General features: G+C 30.5%; 4 protein-coding genes across 5 annotated transcripts; 3 read left to right on the forward strand and 1 right to left on the reverse strand.

The window, feature by feature from the left end:
* The first annotated feature begins 3,349 nt into the window (after nt 1-3,349).
* Nucleotides 3,350-5,609, forward strand: LOC124927546 (SHUGOSHIN 2). 2 transcript variants are annotated; one of them, XM_047467985.1, is made up of 10 exons: nt 3,350-3,828; nt 3,915-3,952; nt 4,067-4,175; nt 4,263-4,286; nt 4,371-4,439; nt 4,533-4,577; nt 4,676-4,778; nt 4,860-4,911; nt 4,994-5,359; nt 5,408-5,609. In XM_047467985.1, the coding sequence occupies exons 1-9, from the start codon at nt 3,670-3,672 to the stop codon at nt 5,343-5,345; spliced, it is 951 nt and encodes a 316-aa protein (XP_047323941.1). In that variant the 5' UTR covers nt 3,350-3,669; the 3' UTR covers nt 5,346-5,359; nt 5,408-5,609. The 2 variants fall into 2 exon arrangements, with proteins under 2 accessions (XP_047323941.1, XP_047323940.1); XM_047467984.1 differs by having other exon boundaries at nt 4,994-5,609.
* A 7,448-nt stretch (nt 5,610-13,057) lies between these two features.
* LOC124927951 (formin-3-like) lies at nt 13,058-14,155 on the forward strand. Its single transcript, XM_047468463.1, has 2 exons — nt 13,058-13,181; nt 13,273-14,155. The coding sequence occupies exons 1-2, from the start codon at nt 13,092-13,094 to the stop codon at nt 14,083-14,085; spliced, it is 903 nt and encodes a 300-aa protein (XP_047324419.1). The 5' UTR covers nt 13,058-13,091; the 3' UTR covers nt 14,086-14,155.
* A 2,681-nt stretch (nt 14,156-16,836) lies between these two features.
* LOC124926280 (protein SOSEKI 3-like) lies at nt 16,837-19,794 on the forward strand. Its single transcript, XM_047466473.1, has 8 exons — nt 16,837-16,989; nt 17,300-17,559; nt 17,662-17,731; nt 17,833-17,948; nt 18,226-19,102; nt 19,167-19,319; nt 19,399-19,466; nt 19,589-19,794. Exons 2-7 carry the CDS (start codon nt 17,370-17,372, stop codon nt 19,463-19,465), a joined length of 1,473 nt encoding a protein of 490 aa, XP_047322429.1. The 5' UTR covers nt 16,837-16,989; nt 17,300-17,369; the 3' UTR covers nt 19,466; nt 19,589-19,794.
* Nucleotides 19,795-19,924: 130 nt separating this feature from the next.
* LOC124926281 (E3 ubiquitin-protein ligase RZFP34) lies at nt 19,925-22,056 on the reverse strand. The gene is made up of 12 exons (XM_047466474.1): nt 21,709-22,056; nt 21,543-21,630; nt 21,416-21,475; nt 21,303-21,335; nt 21,142-21,219; nt 21,023-21,066; nt 20,899-20,939; nt 20,715-20,797; nt 20,545-20,636; nt 20,377-20,446; nt 20,256-20,297; nt 19,925-20,175 (listed from the first exon to the last, which is right to left on the reverse strand). The coding sequence occupies exons 1-12, from the start codon at nt 21,747-21,749 to the stop codon at nt 20,023-20,025; spliced, it is 825 nt and encodes a 274-aa protein (XP_047322430.1). The 5' UTR covers nt 21,750-22,056; the 3' UTR covers nt 19,925-20,022.
* Nucleotides 22,057-23,374: the final 1,318 nt, after the last annotated feature.

Here is a 23,374-nt window from a genome sequence, read left to right on the forward strand (position 1 = left end):
GGATAATCAATCAATTGGTTAGAATAATTTTGACACTAATTAAGTTACATATTGATAAGGTCTCTTAAGTTTGTTTTCCTATTTATAGATAAGTGACAATTAATGTAATAGTGACTATTATTGCTAAATACTCCTCCTCTAATATTATATGAGATATTTTTTTCTTTTGTTTTTTATCTAATACATCTCAAATTCTTTTCTTTTTTTCAAAATTAATTTATTTTATTAATTAAAAACATATTATTTTATATTTGATTGCTGTTCAATTATAATATAAATCAACATATTTAAAAATTATATACTATGAATGAAATAATATAATCTCATGATTTGTAATTACAATAAAAGTGTAGAAATAAAAACTCTATAAATTGTTTTGTTTTTTCATGTAGAACAGAATAATTTCCTTGGATATTATAATTAAATAAATGTTTATAATGAATTAATGATAACCACCAAAGTTAGAGGTCAAAAGGAATTTAATTGTGTCTTTTGTTATCAGTTATAGATGCAATGGATAACTGTGGAAGTGTGATAAATTAATTTGTGGACAGATGAGATGGACTATTTGTATTATTTGTATATAATATAAATTAGTATTAATTTGACTATATTAAATCCCAAGCATGGAAATTAAAGTTTATCACATGAGTTACATCAAAAAATGGTCATCTAAATTATTAATTATTTATTGAGATATTTGAACTAATTCTTTTTTCGAGAAAAGTTAAACTACTAACTTGATATAAACTTCAAAGAAAAATAAAATAAAATTATGAGTGGTGGACTAATTAGTTCTGTTATTATTTAACTATATATTTATACATGAGTTGGTTGTTCAGTCAAATGCCACTAATTCAGTTGTTGTTTTTGTATTTACCCCTTATTACTAGTTTATATTAATCTATTGAATTTGTTTATAATCATATTTTCTCTTCAATTTTTTTTTTAACTTATTCTTAAAATGACTGTAACAACTTATTAAAAATCGCTATTTATTTAAGTAGAAGATAAATTTGTTTAAGAAGATTACCATAAATAACTGTATTTGTAGGTTTAGCTAGATTGGTCAATTCCTACCCATGTAGCTTCTATTTTCTTTTATTACTCTTTTCCAACCAAATGAATTTAATTTATAAAAGTGACTATTTTGTAAAGAAAATAAATAATTTTTTAGAATTAGAAAATTGGATTTACTTAAAGTAAAATCAAAGAGAAGAGAGGAAGTTGAGGTCAATGAATTAGACTTATACCCAACTCAATACGCTCATGAAGACCGTGACCTAACCTACAATACTTGAAAAAGTGGCATCTTTATTGCCCCATTAATACTTCAATTTTCTAAAATTATATATAAATCATCTTTCATTTAAATTAATATTAATATACACACAAAAAAACATTCATTTAAATTTCAGAAATAATTATAATTTTTTTATTTTCATTAATCCATGCTAACATTAAAGATGTACATTAATATACAAGAACAATTTTAACAGTTTCAAGTTAAATGGTCTACCAAATAAATATTAAATGTCTACCAAACAGTTTTTAAAGAAGTTAATGCTTATTTTAAAGTCAAATAAAATTCACAATATAGAAGCAATTAAAGAAAATTATTGGTTTTGAATCCATTCATTCATTTTAAAGGTAATCATTAAATAAATCAAAATGTCCAGAAAATGTAAACAACCAAACTATAATTTAGATCTTAAAAAATGAAAACTAATATGAGAGGATTCGAAAATGATGCAATTGTTTGACTCCAAAAATTAACTCTTTCAAATTCTAAATTAACTTAAAATAATAAGAAGTACAAAATAATTAATCTATTTAAAAAGAATCAATACTGTGAACATTTTGAGAGTAATAAAAATAATATCTATTCAAATGTTGATAAATACTGTTTAAAAATTTATGCCAAGATAAGGTGGTGGTTATCTTTATATTATAAAATTGATACGCATTCACTATTGGGCGGTCGAAATCTCATATGTGTCAATAAATAAATTAATTAATTAATAATAATAATAATTTGAATTTAGGATAAAATGTTATGATAATTATGACTTGAAAGAGCTGACAATGGGCCCAAGGTGTTTGAGTAACTTCCAAGATTGGTCTCTTTTATTCGATCCAATAAGCTTTTCAGCAGTCCTACTCCAAAATAAATAATTTCATTAATAAATCTTATCATCTTTTTAATTATCTATCATAGAAATAATTTATTTTTTAAACTAATCCTTGACAACGACCATGTATTTTTTTTTATAAGGAACGGATTTGTATCATTGGTATTAAATTATTCATACAAGTTGAGGTAATGCTAAAATTAAGATAAATTGCTTATAAATTCCCTTGGTTTGTAATGATTTTTCTGATAATTTACTTTTTGAAATTGTTTTCTCAGAGTTAGTTCAAATTGGAGTTATTTAAATAATTTTTGATAAAAAAATTAAATAGTATATATATATATATATTTATTTATAATAAATAATAATAATTTAAAATAGATGATATTTTAATATTTTGATTAATGAATTAAATAATTTTAATGAAATAATATTTGAATTTGTTTGAGTTAAATAACTCAAACTGATTACGGCCTTATATTAAATTTAAGTCCACTATTATATTAAGTTTAAATTTATTCTAACACTAATTTTTTTATTTTGTTCTTCCTTATAAAGTATAGTTGATATGAATAATGATAAATTAATATATTACAAATAAATATTTGATTATTATTTGTTGTGTTATTCATTGAGTTCATGTAAATGAACAATTTTTCAATTGGGTATGGTATGAAAACAAAAACAAAAAGCTTAATGACATGAATGTGACCCCAATAAGACAGCTAATAATAGTTTTTAGAATGGATAAACTTAATGAATTAGAATTAAGTTAAATTGATACGTCAAAAGAAAACAAAATTAGAACAACCAATTAATTTTGTATTGTTTAAGAAGTTGGGTTTAATTTTGTGACACTCTAATTTCTACACCATCACTAGATTATGATACTCAATTACAAATCTGAGTCATTGTTAGACGGGCCAAAGGCTGAAAACGACCCAAAATCCTTCAAAACTCTGCCCCCAACTTGACGGGCCCAGCCCATTAACCTTGAAAAAAATTATTATTATTTAATTTTTTAAATAAAAACTCTTATCCTTTAATTTATTCTAGTAAATTTGAATCTTCCTACGATCCCGAATGCTTATATCCTAATTCAGTCAGTTATTTATTTTTATTATAATACATATGTTAAATAATTAATTGTAATTTAATTTATATATATATTTTTTAAATATGAGTTTGACCTAAAGACCAAAATCAGCAAATTCAAAATGAGGTTCGGAAGTTCAAAATGAGGCCCACTTTGTTTCGGAAAGCCGTTGTGTCGTCCGAGCCTCCGCCGAATCTGATCCCAAGCTTTAATTTCTCTTCTCCAGCTTTCCAATTGTGCTTCCTTCTTCTTCTCGCAGTCTTTCCGAAAAGAGATTCTTAAAGATAGGATCCAGAGAGAGAGACAGAGGGTTGTGGAGATCCGTTGTTTTGAAGTGTCGACAAGATCTTCTACTTTGTTATCTTTCTTGAAACTTGAAACCTAGTTGGGTTGTGTCCAAAAATCTTGTCTTCTTGAGAAATTTGGTGTTCTGTAGCAACCATGAAAAATGGGGATGGGCATACAAAGAAGGTATCTTTAGGGAGCATGGTGAGAAAGAGGCTCTCCGACATCACCAATTCTAAATCTCCGGTGCCCGATCTTAAGCTGTCGTCAACTGACGTTTGCTCCGATAAAGATCATATCGAAAAACTTCTAAAGGTATGATGGATCTTCCCTTTCCTTCCATTCTTGTTTGCTCAATCTGAAATTTAATCTTCTCTTGGTGTGTTTTTCCTTCATTACAGGAAAATCTTGCATTAACAAAGATTATTGAAGAAAAGAAGTATCCTTTGTGTTTTTTTTTTGTGTGTTTTTTCTTCTTCTTCTAAAGTTAGTTCGTTCACAAAATCTTTGGAATTTATAAATGGTGAATTTTCCTTAATGAAGCTTGTTACAGTAAAATAATAGAATTATCTGGAAATGTGTTGCGTAAATTGAAGGAAAATCTTCAAAAGATTCAGATGCAGAACTGGAACCTGGCATTGACAAACAGCAACATGTTAGCGGTATGTTGTTTTTGAGATTTACTTTTAAGTAAAATGAGATGTTTATGATGAATATGATGAACAAAGTTTGGTTAATTGATTTTTCAGGAGCTTAATCTGGGGAAGGACAAGGTAAATAAAGCAAGTAAGCAATCAGCTTCTTCCTAATGAATAATAATAATAATACATTTTGTTTTGATTGATTGGTGTTGGCAGCTGAAAACATTAAATCACGAGATTGCTTGCAAGAATGCTGTGATTAAAACAAAGAATTTGGAAATTAAGGTTAGATCTATTACTTGATTATAATTCATAGAATTAAAGAGCCAATTGGGTATTTGTTATTATTGTGATCTTTTGTCTCTGAAATTTGTGTAGGAAATGGTAAAGACTAACAAAACCCTAAAGAGCCGCAGCTATCAGGTAATGTTAAATGGAGACCCTTCTTCTTTCTTCTTTTACTCTTCAATATTTTCACTATGAACAAACAAACATTAAAATCCTCTGTTTCTTCATAAAAGCATGTGGAAGAGGAAACCATAGTAGTGAATAAATGTGATGAAAAAGAAGACAGAGTCAAAAGCCTCAAATTAGTAGGACGTCCCACTAGAAGGAGAAGCCAATGTAAGTCTTTTTTTGCCAATCATTTGTTTTTCTTTCTTTTGTTTGTTGCTTGCTTGCTTATATATTCATTAATAATTACAGCTATGGGCTCTTTACTTGCTAAAGAAATTATGGAGATACCTGAAAACAAAAGGTTTGTCTTTTTTTCCTTTTTTATAAACTTATCATTTATGAGCTTGATTTGAGTCTTATTACATATTTTTATGGTTTGGCAGACGTTGCTTGAAAAGGCGATCATCTGCGAGGTTTAAATCCAGAGAGCAGGGAGAAGAATTAAAAGAAGAAGATGAAGATGAAGAAGAAGAAGGTCCTAATGTTAACAATTGTCCAATGTATGAAGAAAAAGAAAAAGATGATTCAAGTTTGATGATTTCAAACGAAAGAAAGAATGATGAAAAAGAAGAAGATGATTCAAGTTTGATGGTTTCAAGTGAAAGAAAGAACGACGGTGGAGGATCAGACAGAAGAAGAAGAAGTAGTTCAATGGGAATTAGGCCATTGCGAAAAGCGACGGAGAAGGTGCATTCTTACAGGGAGATTCCCATTAACATAAAGATGAGGAGATGATGATTGATATGAATTCCCATTAACATAAAGATGAGGAGATGATGATTGATATGAATGAAGAAGAAGAAGAAGAAAGTTACATTGCTGTCTTTTGTGTATGGTTTTGCTAATTCTGATATGTGTTTTGTTTGTTTGTTTGTTTGAAGAATAGTAAATGACCCCTTATTATCATTCATATTCTATGTTACTTTTGTATGTTTTCTTCACAAGACTAAATTTGAATCAACAATAATAGCATTTTAATTATATTATTCATTGTTTCTATTGAAATTGACATGAATAGGCCGTGCTTGTTGAGCCCAATACAAAAGGCCCGACTTGTCCAGCCCATTTTCCCACTTCTATTGAGGGAGTGAGGGGAATGCTTTCTTCTTTTTAAATTTTAAATTAAACTAGGACTTTTTAAAAAATTATATATGTATATATTAAGACTAGATTAGATTAGATTAAGAGAGAAAATATTATTTTAAAATATAATGATTCTGTTGTCCCCCAAATTTTACATTAATTTAGTGGTTTTGAAGATTTGAGAACATGGAATATTGGTGGTGGGGCACTAATATTGACTTTAATATTGTTTGGGATAATTTAATTAATTTAAATCGCCACCGGATTTGTATATGATAATAACATGGTTAGGTACTATTTGTCTTTAATATATATAAAAAAAAAAGTAATAATTAAGAGGTTAGAATGTTCCAACTTTTTACAGCAAGGTTGGACCGGTTTCAACAAGGTCATGTTTTGAATGAATGAAGGTTTTTATCTCTGTTAATAAAAAATATTTTAATATTATATTTATGTTTATATTATAAGTTATTTTGTTATTGAGGTGGTGGAGAAAATTGTGACAGAATAGAGAGAGCAGTGGTGGGAAAGTTGGGCACATGCCATGGCTCCTTTTGCTGACTAATTTTACCTATGTCCATTGACCATTTCTCTTCATTTTTTCTTATTTAGTTGAGATTTCCTGCAAACAGACAAATCTATTAATGTTGTTATCTTAATTCCAAAGGACACGACTTTGTGAATCCTTTATGTTTTCAATTTTCTGTAATCTTTTTGGTCACTAGATTTTTATGATGTCGTGTTTTAAGAGCTTTTTTAGTATTCTTCTTTTTCTTCTTCACAAAAGATATGATGGGGACTTGAGGACCGACAATAATTGAAAATTTTATTAATGACATCATTTGGTGAGTCATTAAGAGCTAGCTATTGAAAATGGAACAATGTTATTAGTAGAATCATATAGATTTATTTATTTAATTTAATAGCGTGTTGACTACTTACTAATTAATTAGCTGGGTGCATTAGTATTAGTATTAGTAGACATACATACACTTATTTATTTTAATTTATTAAGCTAAGACAAACCAGGATCATAATAGATTTATTTTTGATTTTTTAAGCTATCATAATAATGGGTTTGAACTTAGATAGACTTTTATATAAAATAAAAAATAAATGTGAAGAAGAGAGGATAGTTTTAGTCTTCCACCAAAAAGCAAGACCTGACCACTGAGTTCATGAGCGTCAAGTAAGTTATGAACAGCAAAATTTGGCATATATATATACATATTAGTTTATTTTCTAAATTACAAAATTTATACCCTTTGCGTATGATCTGGATCTTCTCATATTTCTAACTAATTAATTAACTTTCAGTTCAAACTAATAATATATATAATTATTTATACATCACTCACACACCCATAGATAGGACCCTTGGATCTGCTAATTCGTGACCTACATGTATATTTAACTTATTAGACTATTTAACTAATAAAATATTAGTTATTCTAAATTAATATTGAAAATAAAATGTTATTTGTGTAATGCACATGTTATTAATCGGGGAGGGATTTCCCTATTCCAAAACAAAATTTAATAATCAAAGAGAAAAGGGATGATAAATGAGACAAATATTTGTGCAAGAATATGTGTACATTTAATTTGTAATCTAAAATAATTTAGATGAAAAATATTGAACGTTTGTTCTTTTGATAAGTAATTAAGCTATTTGTTGAAAAATTAATTAAGATAAAAACTTGTATTAAAATAAAAATAGAACAGAAAATTGAACCTAAATGCACGCCGGATTGCGCACCCACTGATGTTTGTATAGAGATATATATATATATAATAGAATTGTAGTTTAATTTTCTAGAAGCTGGTAATTAATTTGTAGGAATGATCTTATTACAACTCATGCAGATGAAATCATTTAACTAGTTCTTAATTTAAGGTTATTTTCCATTTTGCCAACTGGGTTTTTATTTAATATAATAGAACAGAAGAAAAGTCAAATAGAAAATTAGTGGACCACAACTTTAACATACAGGCAGTCATCTTGTACTTACACATTTACTATTAGAATGTCTTCAATTGTGTTCCCTAAATTTTTATTTATTTTTAATTCATTTTTAGTGGGAAGAGTCTTTTAATAGTTATTTTTTATTATCATTGAAAAAATTAAATTATTCAAATTATTATGGACATTAAACAATTATATAATGTGTTTACCCTTTCACTTATCTTTTAATAATAATGATAATTTAATGAAAAGAAGAAGAAAAATTACAAAGCATAAAATAATTAAATTGGATGATGTTGATAGAAAATTGAGAATGAATATATATTTAAAATTAAAATTATATTTGTCTCATATAAAGAAATAAACCAAATAATAGTCTAACTAAAAACATACTAAATTTAATTAAAAATTTGTGCTTAGAAATTTCTTTTTATTTTTATTTATTGTTAATATTTGTTTAATCAATTGAATAATTTTAATACAGAGTTAACCCTAAAGTTATGTCAGCTAATGAGTATACTTAGGTTAGGACCATTCCTCCATGGATACTAAAAATGTTTAAATAATAAGTCACTATATGTTTAACATAAAATTTAATCAACTAAATAAAATTATTTTTATTAAAGATAATACAAACTTATCAAATTTATTTAATAGAACATAAAATATAATTATTGAATTAAAAAAATAAAAATATTTTTTTTTTCCGCTTATAGCGTCTCAATCCACATCTAATACTTAGTATAGTGTATTTTTGTAACTTATGGCATCTCAATCTGGGCATCTAATACTTAGCATAATGTATGTTTTTTTTTTAAATCTAACTATAATCAAACATTATTTTTTTCCTCTTATTAATCATATTATTTAATTTATTAATCAAACAATAATATTTTATACTTTTTAAAAATATTTCATCATTATATTATAATATTTTTTAAGTCTTTTATATATATAAAAAAAACTCACATTCAAACCATACCTAAGTGTCTATGCATCAAGCTTTTCATTTTATATTTTCTCAATAAATTCAAACAGGAGTTAGAACTACGTTTCTCATTTAATTCCGCCGTTAAGATATTTTTCTATAAGTTGCAATTAAAACAATCTCATTTATTGCAAAATTAGCCATAAATGAGAATGTTCATGTCTTGTGCAATCAATGAGAATATCAGATTTTATTCTAAAACAACAACATTAAATGGTCATTTATTCAATGAGCTCAATATTATATACATATCTTTGATTTCTTCAAGAACAAATAATTCTTTTTTTTTAATAATAATTTAATTTTTTTATTATTAATAATAAAAATATTTAGGATATGTTTGACAATGGGAATTATAGCATTGAAATTGAAATCAGAATAGTCAATTCAAATTCCAATATTTGTTATGAGACTTAAATGTAATAATTAGATTTAGAATTTAAATTATTATGGATTATAAATAATATATTTATTAAAATTTAATTTCTCTCTAAAATTGTTAAGAATTGTAATTATGTTTATTTTTCTTTTCATTTCTTCTTGCAATTCATTTTTTTTTTCCAAATACTCTTATTTATCCTTTCCCTATATCCTTAATACTTTCTCTCCCTTCACAATCTAGTTCATATTTTTTTTTCTCTATTTTTATTATTAACTTAGTTTAGAATTTTAACAATATATATTATTTATCATGTTACATTATATGTACTTAATTTATTTATAAAATAATCTCCTCGTCCAACTAAGAAAATTGTTATTTAATTTCAATTTTATAGTTTTACAAACATAAGAATTGAATGAATGGTAATTTAATGTCAATTCTTATAAAATTGGAATTAAAATTCTATTGTCAATCTGTTACGACTTGTTTCGTAAGGTGTATTTATGGGTTCAAGAATCAAGTTTTTGATCTTAGGACCTGTGGAAATTCCATAATCAAAGGGCAGCGGAAGGTTTTGATAGAGAATTTGGGGGAGGGGATAGAAGAAACAAGGGTGCGAAGAGAAATAATGTTGGTCTATACCAAACAGTCCATAGTAAAATAATAGACGAACGGGGTCGAAGTTCATATCTTCATTATTCCATTCATGGGTCCTTGGGGAAGAAAAATCAGTCTTATATAGGTGATGTCTTGCCCCAGAATATTTGGTTACAACAACTACTAGAAAATAACAGAATTCGGTTTGTAAATAGAAAAAGAAAGCAAAACAAAATATTAATACAACAAAACAGAAATCTGGCCCCATGTGCACAATAGGACCGAGAACGGGTGCCGAGAAAGGTTGCTGGAATTATTCTACGACCGAGGCCTTGATTCGTGGACTCTAGCATTATTCCCCCTTCAAAATTTGTCGCCCTCGACGAAAAAGACCGTGGTCTGCCGAGCCTCTAATGCCCAAGCTCAATATTTCAAAGAATTCGGTCGGACTTCAGCAAGTCCAGCAAGTGTCAGAGTCTAAGACCGCATTTTTTAGAAGCCTTCGGTCTTTCCGCTCCACCATCAGTCATTCCTTCGGCCCAACACGCCAGGTGCAACAAAAGGGCCATTTTTCTTCCGGGCATACTCTAGAATGTTTTCAAACAACCAAGCCCAGTCCTTTATCCAGACCAGCAACACATTTGCAACAACATAGCCATGTTTTCTAACTACCTTCCTGGCTGGTGGTCGGTTGTTGGGTTGCTGGTTGAGCCCTTTGATTATGTGCTAGAAATTTTCAAGAGTGTCTTACAAAACAAATGAAACAATTTGGCATTCGTTCTTGCTCTTTATTTGTACCGTGGCAGCAACATTATAATTTTCCAAGGCCTTTTCTAGCTGGTTGTCTTGTATTATGTTGACCCGCGACCGAGGGGTACCCTGCTGGACCGTAAAAGTGTGCAAAGTAATAACACGTTTGTCCCCTGTCTCAAGCAGCAAAGATGGGTCATAAAAACCTGATTTTTGGACGGGTTCTTGAACGAGTTCTTGGACTTCTTGCTGATTAGCCGGAGCCATGCATATTTTGGATTTTCACCTATGATTGGGCTCCCAATTTTCATTGCAAGTATAACACAGGTCTTTCTTGGGATCGGTTGTCCGGTTTGTGCTCGGCCAGACCGTGTTAACAATGCATGGTTTGGGCAGCAGCGGTGGCTTGGCATTGTACAAGGGCCTGCGACCGAATCGCAACAAGAGATCCCTCTTGAATGCATCCCGCGTCAAGGCTACCATATGGTTGCAATTCTGCACATATGATTCACGCCACGTTTTGCCTCTTTTGAGAAGTGAGTGTGGACAATGTCCAGTTTTGTGGCATCATTCGTCTTGCCCACCCTAAAGACTTGCTCGGCAAATAAGAGACAACCCTCCAAATCAGTACTATCAAATTCAGGAATATTAAAATTTGTGAGTTGGGTTAGAGGAAGGTAGGAAGAAGCATTAACATAGGGTCGGGTGCAGGGATCTTGGCATTATTAAACACACCTCTTTCAATGGTTGTCAAACTTTTTCCAGCAGCATACCTTCTGTCCATATTATTGCTCTGTTCGGCCATCTGCTGTTTAAGGGCCGCATGCATAGCAGCCGATTCGGTCATGTGTTGTTGTAGGGCAGCTTGTATGGAGGCATGTTGTTGGATCAGGCCTTCGAGTAGGGTCTTAAGAGCGTCCATGTTTTGTTTGCTACCGGGTTTCTTTCATTTGAGGATCGTCTTGCTCTAATACCAAGAATGTTACGACTTGTTTCGTAAGGTGTATTTATGGGTTCAAGAATCAAGTTCTTGATCTTAGGACCGGTGGAAATTTCATAATCAAAGGGCAGCGGAAGATTTTGATAGAGAATTTGGGGGAGGGGATAGAAGAACCAAGAGTGCGAAAAGAAATACTGTTGGTCTATACCAAACAGTCCATAGTAAATAATAATAGACGAACGGGGTCGAAGTTCATATCTTCATTATTCCATTCATGGTCCTTGAGGAAGAAAGATCAACCTTATATAGGTGATGTCTTGCCCCAGAATATTTGGTTACAACAACTACTAGAAAATAACAGAATTCGGTTTGTAAAATAGAAAAAGAAAGCAAAACAAAATATTAATACAACAAAACAAAAATCTGGCCCATGTGTACAATAGGACCGAAAACGGGTGCCGAGAAAGGTTGCTGGAATTATTCTACGACCGAGGCCTTGATTCGTGGACTCTAGCACAATCCAAATTCAATCATTCAAATATAACCTTGTAAAATTTTTACCAAGAACTTTTAATATTCAGTTCTTCTTTTAAAAAAAAAATTCTCTCGTGAAAACTAATATAACATGTTTGTCGTGAATTACAATAATAGAAACAAACTCAAAAGTCTAAAATCATTCTTTGACATAAAGATGAAGATGGATTAATGTTGATGAAATCCTTCTAAACAAGTGTATATTTGATGAATAAAGAATCTATTATATTTTGTTGTCTCAATTAGTTATAACTAGATGGATGAATATGGAATTTGACAGACACAAAAGCTCCCAGTACAAAATGACAGGATCGATTCTTGCAGACATTTGTGTTTTAATATTTTAATTAACACCACAAAAAGAGAGATTTTTCTCGAGCTACCAAGCCCGATCCCTAAAAGCTTAAAAAGAATCATACCTAATTCACCATTAATTCTCAATTATTTTATACTATAATTAGTATTATTATTTAAAGCATATATATAGGTCAATGTCTATATATAATATATAGTTATTCTAGATGGGTCAATAATATATATGATTTTAATTACTTAGGTGTTGCAATATTGTAGGATTTCAGTTGTATTTTTATTTTTTTTGCTAATTTTGTTGAAATGATTATAATTAAGGAGTGGAATTTTATTTCCGTTAAGAATGTAAATGTAAATGATTTTTTCTAAATGTATTTTTGTTTTGGTTCATGGAATTTGTCTTTGCACCCGCGTTTAGCGGTGACATGTATTGGCTGTGACACAATAATTAAATTGCACATATATATTATTATAGACTCATAGCCATGTGTAGGAAAATAAAATGTTAAAATTATAAAAGACTATCTACTCACTAAGTCAGGCAGGAAGGCACTATTACGACGACTAAGGCCTTGTTTGATTGTATAACTCTTATCATAATAATTTCTATAATTAATTAAAAACATTACAGATTCATTGCTAATTACCCTTGTTTATGTTTGGAGTTTAGTCTCAAATAATTTCACTTTAATTTGAAAAGAACATGTTTATTATTATCCAAATAATCTAAAAACAAACAAACCTTAAATTATCTTTGGTTTATGTCTGTGTGTGTGTGAGAGAGAGAGAGAGAGAGAGAGTGCGGTCTTGACCATTTTCTTCCTTGAATGAAAATAGTATTCTCACTACACTCCCTTTAAAAAGCACTCCCTCCTAAAAACCGACACATCTATATGTCTCTCCGAAGTCTGAATGAATGAAGTAAAGTTATGGATGGTGATAATGAACTATGTGGAAGTAATATGATCAATTCTTCTGCATCATGCACTTACTACTTCTCCTCCTCTGATCAACCCAAGGTAATTTGTAATTTGACTTACCATTTTGGATTTGATGACCACTTTTTGGTGTGGGTAATTTATAAATTTGACCTATTTTTTTGTTACACAGTCCATGGAAGATGAACTGAAGCAAGCACTTGTTCAAACTCACATGGAGCTTGAAGCTACAAGGAAAAGGGCGGAAGAAGAGCTCAGAAACAAAGACGATCAGCTCACCCACCTCAAATTCCTTCTATCTCAGGCCAAAGGAGAGACTCACCATTCCCAAATTAAGCTCCAAACACTCATCTCCCAAACATTCACTCTACAAAACAAAATCCATCAATTGGAGGAGATCCAAAACCAAAACCAAAACCAGACCGACCAATTCTCTGCAAATATGGGATTCGATTACAACAAACTCCAACAACTCTTCCATCATAACCCTCTGCCTCTTTCAGGAATTTCAACCGTAGAAGACTATAACAACAACAACAATAACAATGGTTTCTCCTTTTCCTCAGATTCTGACGAAAGCATTGTTTCCTCCCCACCAGTTATTCCTCCTCCTCCTCCGCAGCAGGATCCGACAACACGCCTACTGCTCGACAAGCCATTGCCGGAAAAGGGAAAACTTCTAATGGCGGTTATGAAGGCAGGTCCACTTCTTCAGACTCTGTTATTGGCAGGTCCTCTGCCGCAGTGGCGCCACCCTCCGCCGCCGCTAGATTCCTATCAGATTCCACCTCCACCGGTGGTGCTACCGTCCACAAACCCTCCTCCTCCTCCTCCGCAGGAACATTTAATTGCTAACAGTAACAGTGATGATTGCGTTAAGATGACGATGAGGAAAACAGAACAATTCTGTGGTGGAGGCCCTCATGATTTTGCTCTTCAACTTCAGAATAATAATAATAATAAGCGCCCAAGAATTGTTCTTTGACATATATCATTAATTCATCTCCCTTTTACACACTCAAATTGCTAATTACATTTACATATAGTTTGATTAATATATATATATATATATATATATATATGGTTTAGATGATTAATTTGGTTACCCATTTTTACTTTGATGAAACCTAGATTTCTTTCTAGGAAACCCAGAAGAAAAGAAGGAAGAAGTTGAAGTCTTGCGCCCTTTAAGTGTGAAACCCTAAAGGACTTTGTCACGTCCTCCAAGGTTATAGAGAGAGAGGATGAGGATGTGGTTTCGATTATAAATAAATTAATAAAATTATTTTATATCAACTAATGCATGCATTTCTTTTTCTAGATTTTTTTTCCCTTTGATATAATGTTTAAATAATCACCTTAGGCCTTGTTCTCTTTGGGTTTTTTAAAAAACTCATCCCAAATCAATTTTTCAATCAATCACTTCTTAACAATCACATCACTCATTTCATTAACCAAAATACTAAAATACCCTTTATTTTAAATTATTATTTTTTATTTTATTCATATATATCAATACCCTTTAAGTCTTTTTACCAAAAATAATCATCACCTTTTCAAAATCATCACCAATCATTACATTTTTCCCTCTCTAGATTTTTTTAAAAACCCCAATCCGAACAAGGCCTTAGTTATTTGAATACAATAATTAATGTCATTATTACCTAGTAAATAAAATATTATTATTATTATTTAATATTTTAAAATAAAATCAGAGTAATTTAATATTTTTATTCATAATTTAGTAATAAATTTAATAATAAATTAAATAGAATTTTTCTGGCATCAATTAAACCAGAAAAATACATATATTATTTGATTGTTGAAATAAAAATAAAAATAAAAATAATATTTATTGACTCTGTGTCAAATAGGGGTTTTGAATTTATATGTAAAAATTGATAGATATTATCAAATAAATACATATAGTTATAACGTACGGTTCAATATTTAGTATTTTAAACCATAAGAGCATGCTTTGATCTTGGTTTTTTTGTTTTTCTATTTTTTTATTATCTCTTTATCAAATAACTCATATTTTTATCAAATTAATTTTTAATAAAACTAAAAAAAATATCATAACAAATCCATATCAAGCAAATTGGGAGAGTACTTAATATTATTATATAAAAGTAAGTGAAAATCATGAACCTATTTATTAAAGAGAAAAGAATTAGTCGTTAAGTGTCATCTTCATAAATCACAAATCAGGATCCCAATGTCATTTACTACACTTATTTCTTCTTAAATGTGATTTATACACTGATGATTTATACTTGGTTTGGTTTGAGTTATATGAATATCTCAAATTCAAAAATTATCTTTTATACACTTCTCCTTTATTATATATTATTCAATTTGTTAATCAAAATATTAAAATACTTTATATTTTTAATTATTATTTTTAATTTTATAATTATATATTAATACATTTTTAAAAGAATTATCCAAAAATATTATCATTTCTTAAAATCACAGCTAATTATTATTTTTTTAAAAATAATATTAATTTCTTTTAACTTTTATTCGAATAAGGCCTAACATTGTTCAATTACACTTTATTTTATTTATATTTATTTAATACTCTTAAGAACCTTAATTAAAGCATTTATTGTAATTGTTTTCTATTTAAATATTATTTTGTCCAATTAATAATTGTAATGTCAAATCTAATAATATATTTATTATTAATAATATCCTGCTGAAAGAGTCGGATTAAGAGATCAAAATGTTACAAGTTTAATTATTGAAAACGACTTAAGAGATCAAAATGTTACAAGTTTAATTATCGAAAACGTTTTGAATATAAATAGTGACATAGATGTATAGTGTCATACAAGTTCTTTTTATTTTTAATATAAAAAATTGATTTAATAAATAAAAAAAAATTATGTATAAGTGTTTACACCTAAAGAAAATCTTATTATTATTATTTTTTTTGAAAATTCATAATTAAATAGATTGAGTCTAGTAATTTATGGTTAAGAGTTTTTTCTTCATACACTAATTATCTATATAAAAAATATTATTAATTTTAAAATTTGTTATAGAGATTCTAAAGTTAAACAAATCAATAACCTTCTTATAAATTCATTTATGGTTAGAATATTAGTACACACTAACATAACGATATGTGGGGATAGAAATGAATAATTTTGAATTCTTATTAGAACATCTTTTAAGTTTTTTTTAGCAAAATTTAAATTAAGATGTTTGTTTCTTTTTTATGATAATGAACTTTAGTTGTATTTTTTTTTTCTTACTTTGGATAAAATCACATTAGATTTTTTTAGCAAAAAAAATATACTAGTAGTTTTAGTTAAGTTTCTCTTCTTGGAAAAAATAAAAATATTTTTTAGAAGTTGGGCCTTCTATCAACTCTTTTATACAGATCCATTAATAACCTAAACTTTACCGCCAACATAACATAAATTAGAGTGTTTATTCCAAATTGAGAAAAACAAAAACAAATTAATATAGAAATAATAACTTATTAATTTCAAACAAATATAATTAAGTCAAATACTATTTGTACCTGTCAAACCGAATTAGTTAAGCTAAAACTAGTACAGGACTGTACTCAGTTAAAATTTTAAATTTTTTAAAAATGTTTATTTTGTTGTTGCTATTTTTACCCAATGGTTTATAGAGAGAGAGATTGGAAGTAGAAAAGGCAGCCTTTATTTTGACCCATTTGATAATATGAGCCTCAGTCTCTAGTCCCTTTCAACTTGCAGTTGGATTTGAAAGCTCTTCTTCTTCTTCCTCATCTCTCACTTTCTCTCACATCTTTCTCCTGTGTAACTTATAAAAGTGATAACCGCTCCATCTCCACTCCATTTGCTGCATTAACTGCGGGCGCCACCTTCAGGTTCTTCAGCAAAAAAAGGTTACATCTCTGTTTCAATTTTCAAACCTAATACCTTTATGGATATGGACAAGATGCATCCAATTCCAGGAGGATGATGCCGAAGAAGAAGAAGCGATTAATTATATATTAGCTTTTCTCTTTTCATTAATATAATACCTCATTATTACTTGCTTTACACCTTTTGGATTTGTCACTTTCTTCTTCTTTTCCTTCTGCCGCATTTTCCATCGATTTACAAATTCCTTCCTTGTCTCCTACTCCTTCTGATAAGCTAATATTATTTGATTCTGATCTGAGAATCGGTGATTTAACCGCCTGTCAATTTTAGATTATCCAAACTTGAGGAGTTGACTTAATCATTATTAGATCAGTCATCGCGGTTTCCGTGTTCCTCGAGAATGGAGGTGCGGGTGAAGAAGTACCGCCAATTGAGTCCGGATAGAGCAAAAGTTTGGAAAGAGCCTTCACCGAAGTGTCCGCAGATTCGTAAGGTTCCGGTCGTTTACTATCTCTGCAGGAATCGGCAACTTGAACATCCGCATATCATTGATGTTCCTCTTTCTTCAACTGAAGGTCTTTATTTGCGCGGTATGTCGATTCTGCTTGCTTATTGTCCCTAATTGATCAGTCGTGTTCTAGGTTGAATTTATGTCTGCTCCATTATTCTGATTCTATCCTTTTCCAATATAGATGTTATAGACAGGATTAATGTTTTGAGAGGCCAGGGCATGGCTTCGATGTACTCATGGTCAAGCAAAAGGTCCAAATCAATGAATTATTTTGTCTTTAACTAGGATTTGATTGGTTACACAATCAGTTCTAAGCATTTTGAAAACATTTTCCATTGTTTCCGTTCTGCAGAAGCTATAAGAACGGATTTGTGTGGCATGACCTCTGTGAAGATGATTTAATTCTTCCCTCAAATGGCAATGAATACGTTCTAAAGGCCTCTGAGCTCTTTCAAGAACCAACTTCAGGTATTCCTTTGTTCATTTATAAGCAAACCTTGGACAATTGTGTTTGCCTTGGCAATTAAGTCTATAGTAATGTCTTCTAGACTGAAAGAATCCTTTAATTGCATACGGTTTGATCTTCAATTTTGTGAATGACTCATCCTGTGTTAGTTTCCCATTCTGGACAACTCCTCTCTTATGGATTTTCTTGATTACTAGCTAAGCTGAGGTTGATTTGATATCCTATTCTATAAAATGAAGGAATCCCATTTTCTGTTGTCTGCTCTTTTTCTGATTTCAGCTCATCTAGCCCCAACTGTAAATGCAAAACTACAAAACCCAAAACAAATAATGGAACCAGCATCTACCAGGAGCAACGAAGATTCATCCTCATCATCAAGCCTGAATGGGATAGATAGAAAGCATTCTCATGACGATGAGTTTTCTCCTCCTGTCCGACGCTCAACTTCACCTTGTGAATCCCCAGAGTCCACTAGGGCTGGGAAGAGTTCACCTTGGAATGGCCCCCTTAGCTTAGCCGAGTACAAAGTCTTCAATAGTGAAGGGCTAGCCGATGCTTCTACTCAAACGGAGGAAACTATGGGAAAACCCCGTGCAGCAGCTCAAGAGACTTGTACGAGGGGTGTTTCAACAGACGATGGATCATTGGAACCAGAAATCAACAACTCTAGTCAAAATCAGGTTGAGCCGCCTAAGGATTCAATCTCGTCTACACCACCTCCTTCCTCGTCAAGTGGATCTTCATCAAATGGGAAGATAGATACTTTAGAATCTCTAATACAAGCCGATGTTCGTACAATGAACAGTTTTAGGATTATGGAGGAAGAAGATATAAGAGATCCATCTTATAGGAAAGTGAAGGCTTCCAATATGCTGATGCAATTGATATCATGTGGGTCTCTTTCAGTTAAAGATCATAGGTTTGGAATTGTTCCTACTTATAGGCCCCGGTTTTCACACACGAATTTCGGGTCGCCACTGTTTTCTACGTCTCTAATGTTGGGGGAGCTTGATTGTCTGTCGGAGAATACAAGGTTGATGGGTTTAAGGTTAGAAGATAAGGGATACTTTAGTGGAAGTCTGGCAGAATCTAGTATGATGAAGGGAGGAAATGGATTAAACGTTATGAAACGATCTTCCTCCTATAATGCTGATAGGTTGGTTCAATTTTGTTCAAAAGTTCTGTTAATGGATTTATATATTTATAAATTGGCAATGTAGGACTTGCAATCAACCAAGAAGTGAATCAATGAGATCGGCTGTTTCATCTAATGGAAACAGCAGAAGATTCACAGAGGAGGCTTCACATGGAAGTAAGCAAACGAAAGAAGTAGATTCTTCGTCAATGGACAAAGTGATGAAAATCGAAGAAAGGTAAATTCAAAATTGGCCCTTTCTATGTAAACTGATTGGTTTGGTGGGCTGAGAAATCTGGTTTGGATCATGGTTACAGGCTTGCTTCGGGAGCTAGGGTTATAATCCAATCGACGGCAGTCCCAGTGGAGAGATGTGAATTGTAGGGTATGGAATTTGATGAACATTCAAATTAATTATTATGGTGGGAAAAAAGTAATAAAGGCAAATCTGAATGATTTATTTGCCTGTTTAAATTAAAGTGATAATTATGGGGTTTGCTTTTGCAGAGACACAAAAGGAGACCAAAGTCTAGGTCCAGCCAAAAAAGGGTGAAGACTCACATGAGTCGGTCAGTATGAGAAAGTTATTTAATTATTTTGTTTCAAGTTTATATTTATTTATTTATAACATTATACTATTTATTTATTTAATACTTTTCTCATAATGATATTTGTTCATTTTCAAATAAGAAGGTATCTTCTTTAGTTTGACACTGGATTTGAGCAGTTTATTTATTTCCTACTTTGTTTCAAAGAAATCCCAATTATTTGTGGGATCATAACTATCTTGTTATCTATTTCATTGTTAAATAATAATAAGCTTTATCTATAAAAATAAAATCATTGAACAAACAAACCAATCATTCAAATTCAAATATTTAGAGTGATCCTCTAAAGAAGAGAAGAATAACAATAACAACTTCTAATGTCTCTGGTTGTTGTCATAATCGAAGGGGCGATTCTTGGGGTGCTGCACAGCCTCCTTCAATCCGTCTCGTATTATATGATCTGCATCCCTTTCCCCTACATTTGAGTGCTACCACATGGAAATTCACCTTTGATTTCTCACCGCAATCGTTACATAGTATCCACACCTATTAATAATGATAATACATATAAAGATTTTGACATATATCAATTTCCATGCAAATTTTAGGAGGAAAAAAATGCTTACCATCTTATTTTGGTATACCTCTGGCATTAGAGTTGAAGCAACCTATGTTTATCAATATTAATAAGAAAAAATTATTACAAATTTGAAAACAAACACTTATAAGAGTTGGTTGATTGCATACCTCTTTGTCAATCTTCTCCCAAACACTTGACATATCACAAATGGATTTGGAGCAAACAGGGCAAGTGTACCTGAACAATCATTATCATCAATTTTGTATTACAATTCAATCACAAAGTAAACCCCTTATTATATTACATATATGATTCTGTTCTGTTGTAACAAATACCTGCAATGCGACTCCATCTCTTTAACGCACTCCAAATGTATCGTGTGCCCACATGGTAACACCGCAATAGCTTTTGTTGTATCAAACAAAAACTGCGTAAACAAACAAAATAACAAACATGCTTAGATACAAAAGCCACGGCAAATTGACGTTTGTCCATCAATTTTTACCTCAAAGCAGACTGGACAGTTATGATGCAATGCCCTGTCTACACAACGGTGCCCATCCTGTAATAATTTTGAGTAGCAGCAGCCTGTAGGATCATACCAAAAACAAAATAATACCATTACCCACTTGAATCAACGTGTTTTCAATGACATTTCGAACTTGAAAAGTAAGTGAAGATTATCGCACCACATCCTTGGCAGTGGAAGAAATTGTCCATGCCTCCAGTTCTACAAAAATAAAAATAAAAACACGATAAGATCAAATCCATGCATACAATTGTGTTATTCAGCTACTAATGAATTGTAATCACCTGCAGATTCCACATTCATCACAGTGGTATTGGTTCTTGGAGACCTGGAATTATAATCGGGTTGTTTTAGGGAGAAAAAATATACGAGTTAAGAGATTTATTTGAATGTATAAACTTACATCGTCGTCGAAGAAGTTACATTTTGGGCAGAAATAGTTTCCCATACAAACACCACAATTTAAGCAATGTTGTTGAACCTGTAATAATATCAATTACACCAGTTGATCAAGATTCAAAAACCAACCCATTTCAAGAATTAATAACTTTGAATCTTACTTACATTTTGTTCTGTGTCACATAAAGAACATATGACCTGAAACACATACACACAAGAAGAAAATGAAACAATTCTCTTAAAATAAGAAATAGAGAGTGTTATGACTTTGATGGAACCTTGGTAACTTGATGACGAGGAATATCATGGCGATTAAGAGGATCAACATCAAGGGAATTCTGCACACAGAAAAAGAAACAGTTAACCAATTGAACATATGAATTAGTTAGTTTAGCCTTGAATTACCTTTGCATCGTTATGGCAATGCCTGCAATCGAAGATTTCATCGCAGCAGGGAGATCTGATTTTACATTTCCTCTTGTAATGAACACATCTACACCAATATTCAAATTAACAGGGAGAGATAATATTATTAAAATTGGATGCAAGATTGAAGTGGATGAATACCCACCCGAATTTCTTCATCGATTCAAGCTCTGCTACCGTTCCCATCTTCCGGCAAAAAGAAGAAAAAAAGTTTCCCCTGTTTATTATCGGGTGAATGATGTCATATAGCCTCAAACTCAATCATTGGTCAAATCTGAATACTGATTTTCCCATACATATAACAGAGAGGGATAAGAGGATATGGGTCAATTAGATAGATAGATATTTTCAATTTTAGTTCAGTGAGTTGAATTCAATTCATATTTCGACAGGAAATGGTCTGAAATTGGATTATACCGATATATTATTATTATTATTATAAGATGAACTACTAACTAGCCAGCCGCCCCACTTGTGGGATTTCCAATGATATTTTTCATAAGAACAAACACAAAATGATATTTTTGAAGTCGGCAGCTGTTTCTTTAACTTTGGGAAAGAGAAGAGCTGTAATAAATAATTGAAAGCGACACGGACAACGCATTGCGTGTTCAACCCCACGCGAACCCTAACTTAAAGAATCATCTTTGAGACTTATATAATAGTTTGTACGGTAAAAATGTTGATTGAGCTCGTTTGAAAACTTAGAAAATTGAACGAGTTAAGTTAATACTTTTAAATATTTTAATGTTTAGCTCGCAAAGATTTTTTGTTTAAATACTTATTAATGTGCTCGTGAATATTTTCGTTTAGAGTCTCTTGAAAATATTCATTTATAAACTCGTTTATGGACTTATATGCTCGTTAGAAATTCATTTATAATAATATTTAATAACTCAAAAAAATTAATTAATTTTTTCTCCTAGAGTGAAACATTCTTTTAGGTTGAAAACTAACTCTTATTGAGAAATGAGCTCTAAACTATAGCCGGACTCGAGTAACTCGTAAGTCCAACTAATTGCATACGTGTCGAGCTCGAGCTTTAATATAAAAACTCGAACCGAATTTGAACCCGAATATATGCTAAACGAGCCGAGCTCGAGCCATAACTCTTAGACTTGGCTAGACTTGTTTGCACTAAATTGACAACGTTGTCGAATATAATGCGGTTAAAATTTCGAGTTGACTTTTAAAATTTTAGAATTTTAGAGAAAGTTAAGACTTAATTTTAAGTAAACTTTTAAATAATTAAACTTTTACTGTTTTAAAATTTTGATAGCAAGATTTTATGATTTTACATTAAAAGAACAAATTTATATATTTAAAAATCAAATAAATAAATTTATATAACTAATTTTATAAATATAATTTTTTTAGTGTCATTTATTTATTATTATTTAAATAATTTAATATTTAATTATATTTATTTTTTATAATTGATAATTTATAAAATACTGATGGTATATAAATTACAATAATATATAACTAATATTTATAAATTAAATTCTTAGGATTTCAATTAAACTCTCGATTTTACAAGTTTATATAAATTCTCAATTTTGACTGCTTTACCAAATCTATACCCGGAACAATACCCTTGTTAAAAAAATAAGAGGGGTTAATCATATTAAACCCACACCCAAACTGTCTCTTTGACGAAATGATCATAAAAAGACCCTTAAATGCGCTGGTGACCAGCGCATAAATTTAATTGCACAAATGATCATCTCAAAATATTCTGACGAAATTACCCCTGTCACGTAACGCGAAAGGCATAATCGTCTCGCTAAGGAAAAACTATGAAATTACCC

This window comes from Impatiens glandulifera, chromosome 2 (assembly GCF_907164915.1).
Source record: "Impatiens glandulifera chromosome 2, dImpGla2.1, whole genome shotgun sequence".
Classification (NCBI taxonomy): domain Eukaryota; kingdom Viridiplantae; phylum Streptophyta; class Magnoliopsida; order Ericales; family Balsaminaceae; genus Impatiens; species Impatiens glandulifera.

Coding starts and splice junctions, on each gene's coding strand:
- LOC124927546 (XM_047467984.1), top strand. CDS start 3,670: ATGAAAAATGGGGATGGGCATACAAAGAAGGTATCTTTAGGGAGCATG. Junction 4,578..4,675: donor TAAAGAGCCGCAGCTATCAG/GTAATGTTAAAT, acceptor TCTTCATAAAAG/CATGTGGAAGAGGAAACCAT. Junction 4,912..4,993: donor GAGATACCTGAAAACAAAAG/GTTTGTCTTTTT, acceptor ATGGTTTGGCAG/ACGTTGCTTGAAAAGGCGAT.
- LOC124927951 (XM_047468463.1), top strand. CDS start 13,092: ATGGATGGTGATAATGAACTATGTGGAAGTAATATGATCAATTCTTCT. Junction 13,182..13,272: donor CCTCCTCTGATCAACCCAAG/GTAATTTGTAAT, acceptor TTTGTTACACAG/TCCATGGAAGATGAACTGAA.
- LOC124926280 (XM_047466473.1), top strand. CDS start 17,370: ATGGAGGTGCGGGTGAAGAAGTACCGCCAATTGAGTCCGGATAGAGCA. Junction 17,732..17,832: donor TACTCATGGTCAAGCAAAAG/GTCCAAATCAAT, acceptor TCCGTTCTGCAG/AAGCTATAAGAACGGATTTG. Junction 19,320..19,398: donor GTGATGAAAATCGAAGAAAG/GTAAATTCAAAA, acceptor TCATGGTTACAG/GCTTGCTTCGGGAGCTAGGG.
- LOC124926281 (XM_047466474.1), bottom strand. CDS start 21,749: ATGGGAACGGTAGCAGAGCTTGAATCGATGAAGAAATTCGG. Junction 20,798..20,898: donor CTTCCACTGCCAAGGATGTG/GTGCGATAATCT, acceptor ATGATCCTACAG/GCTGCTGCTACTCAAAATTA. Junction 20,637..20,714: donor ACTGTCCAGTCTGCTTTGAG/GTAAAAATTGAT, acceptor TTGTTTACGCAG/TTTTTGTTTGATACAACAAA.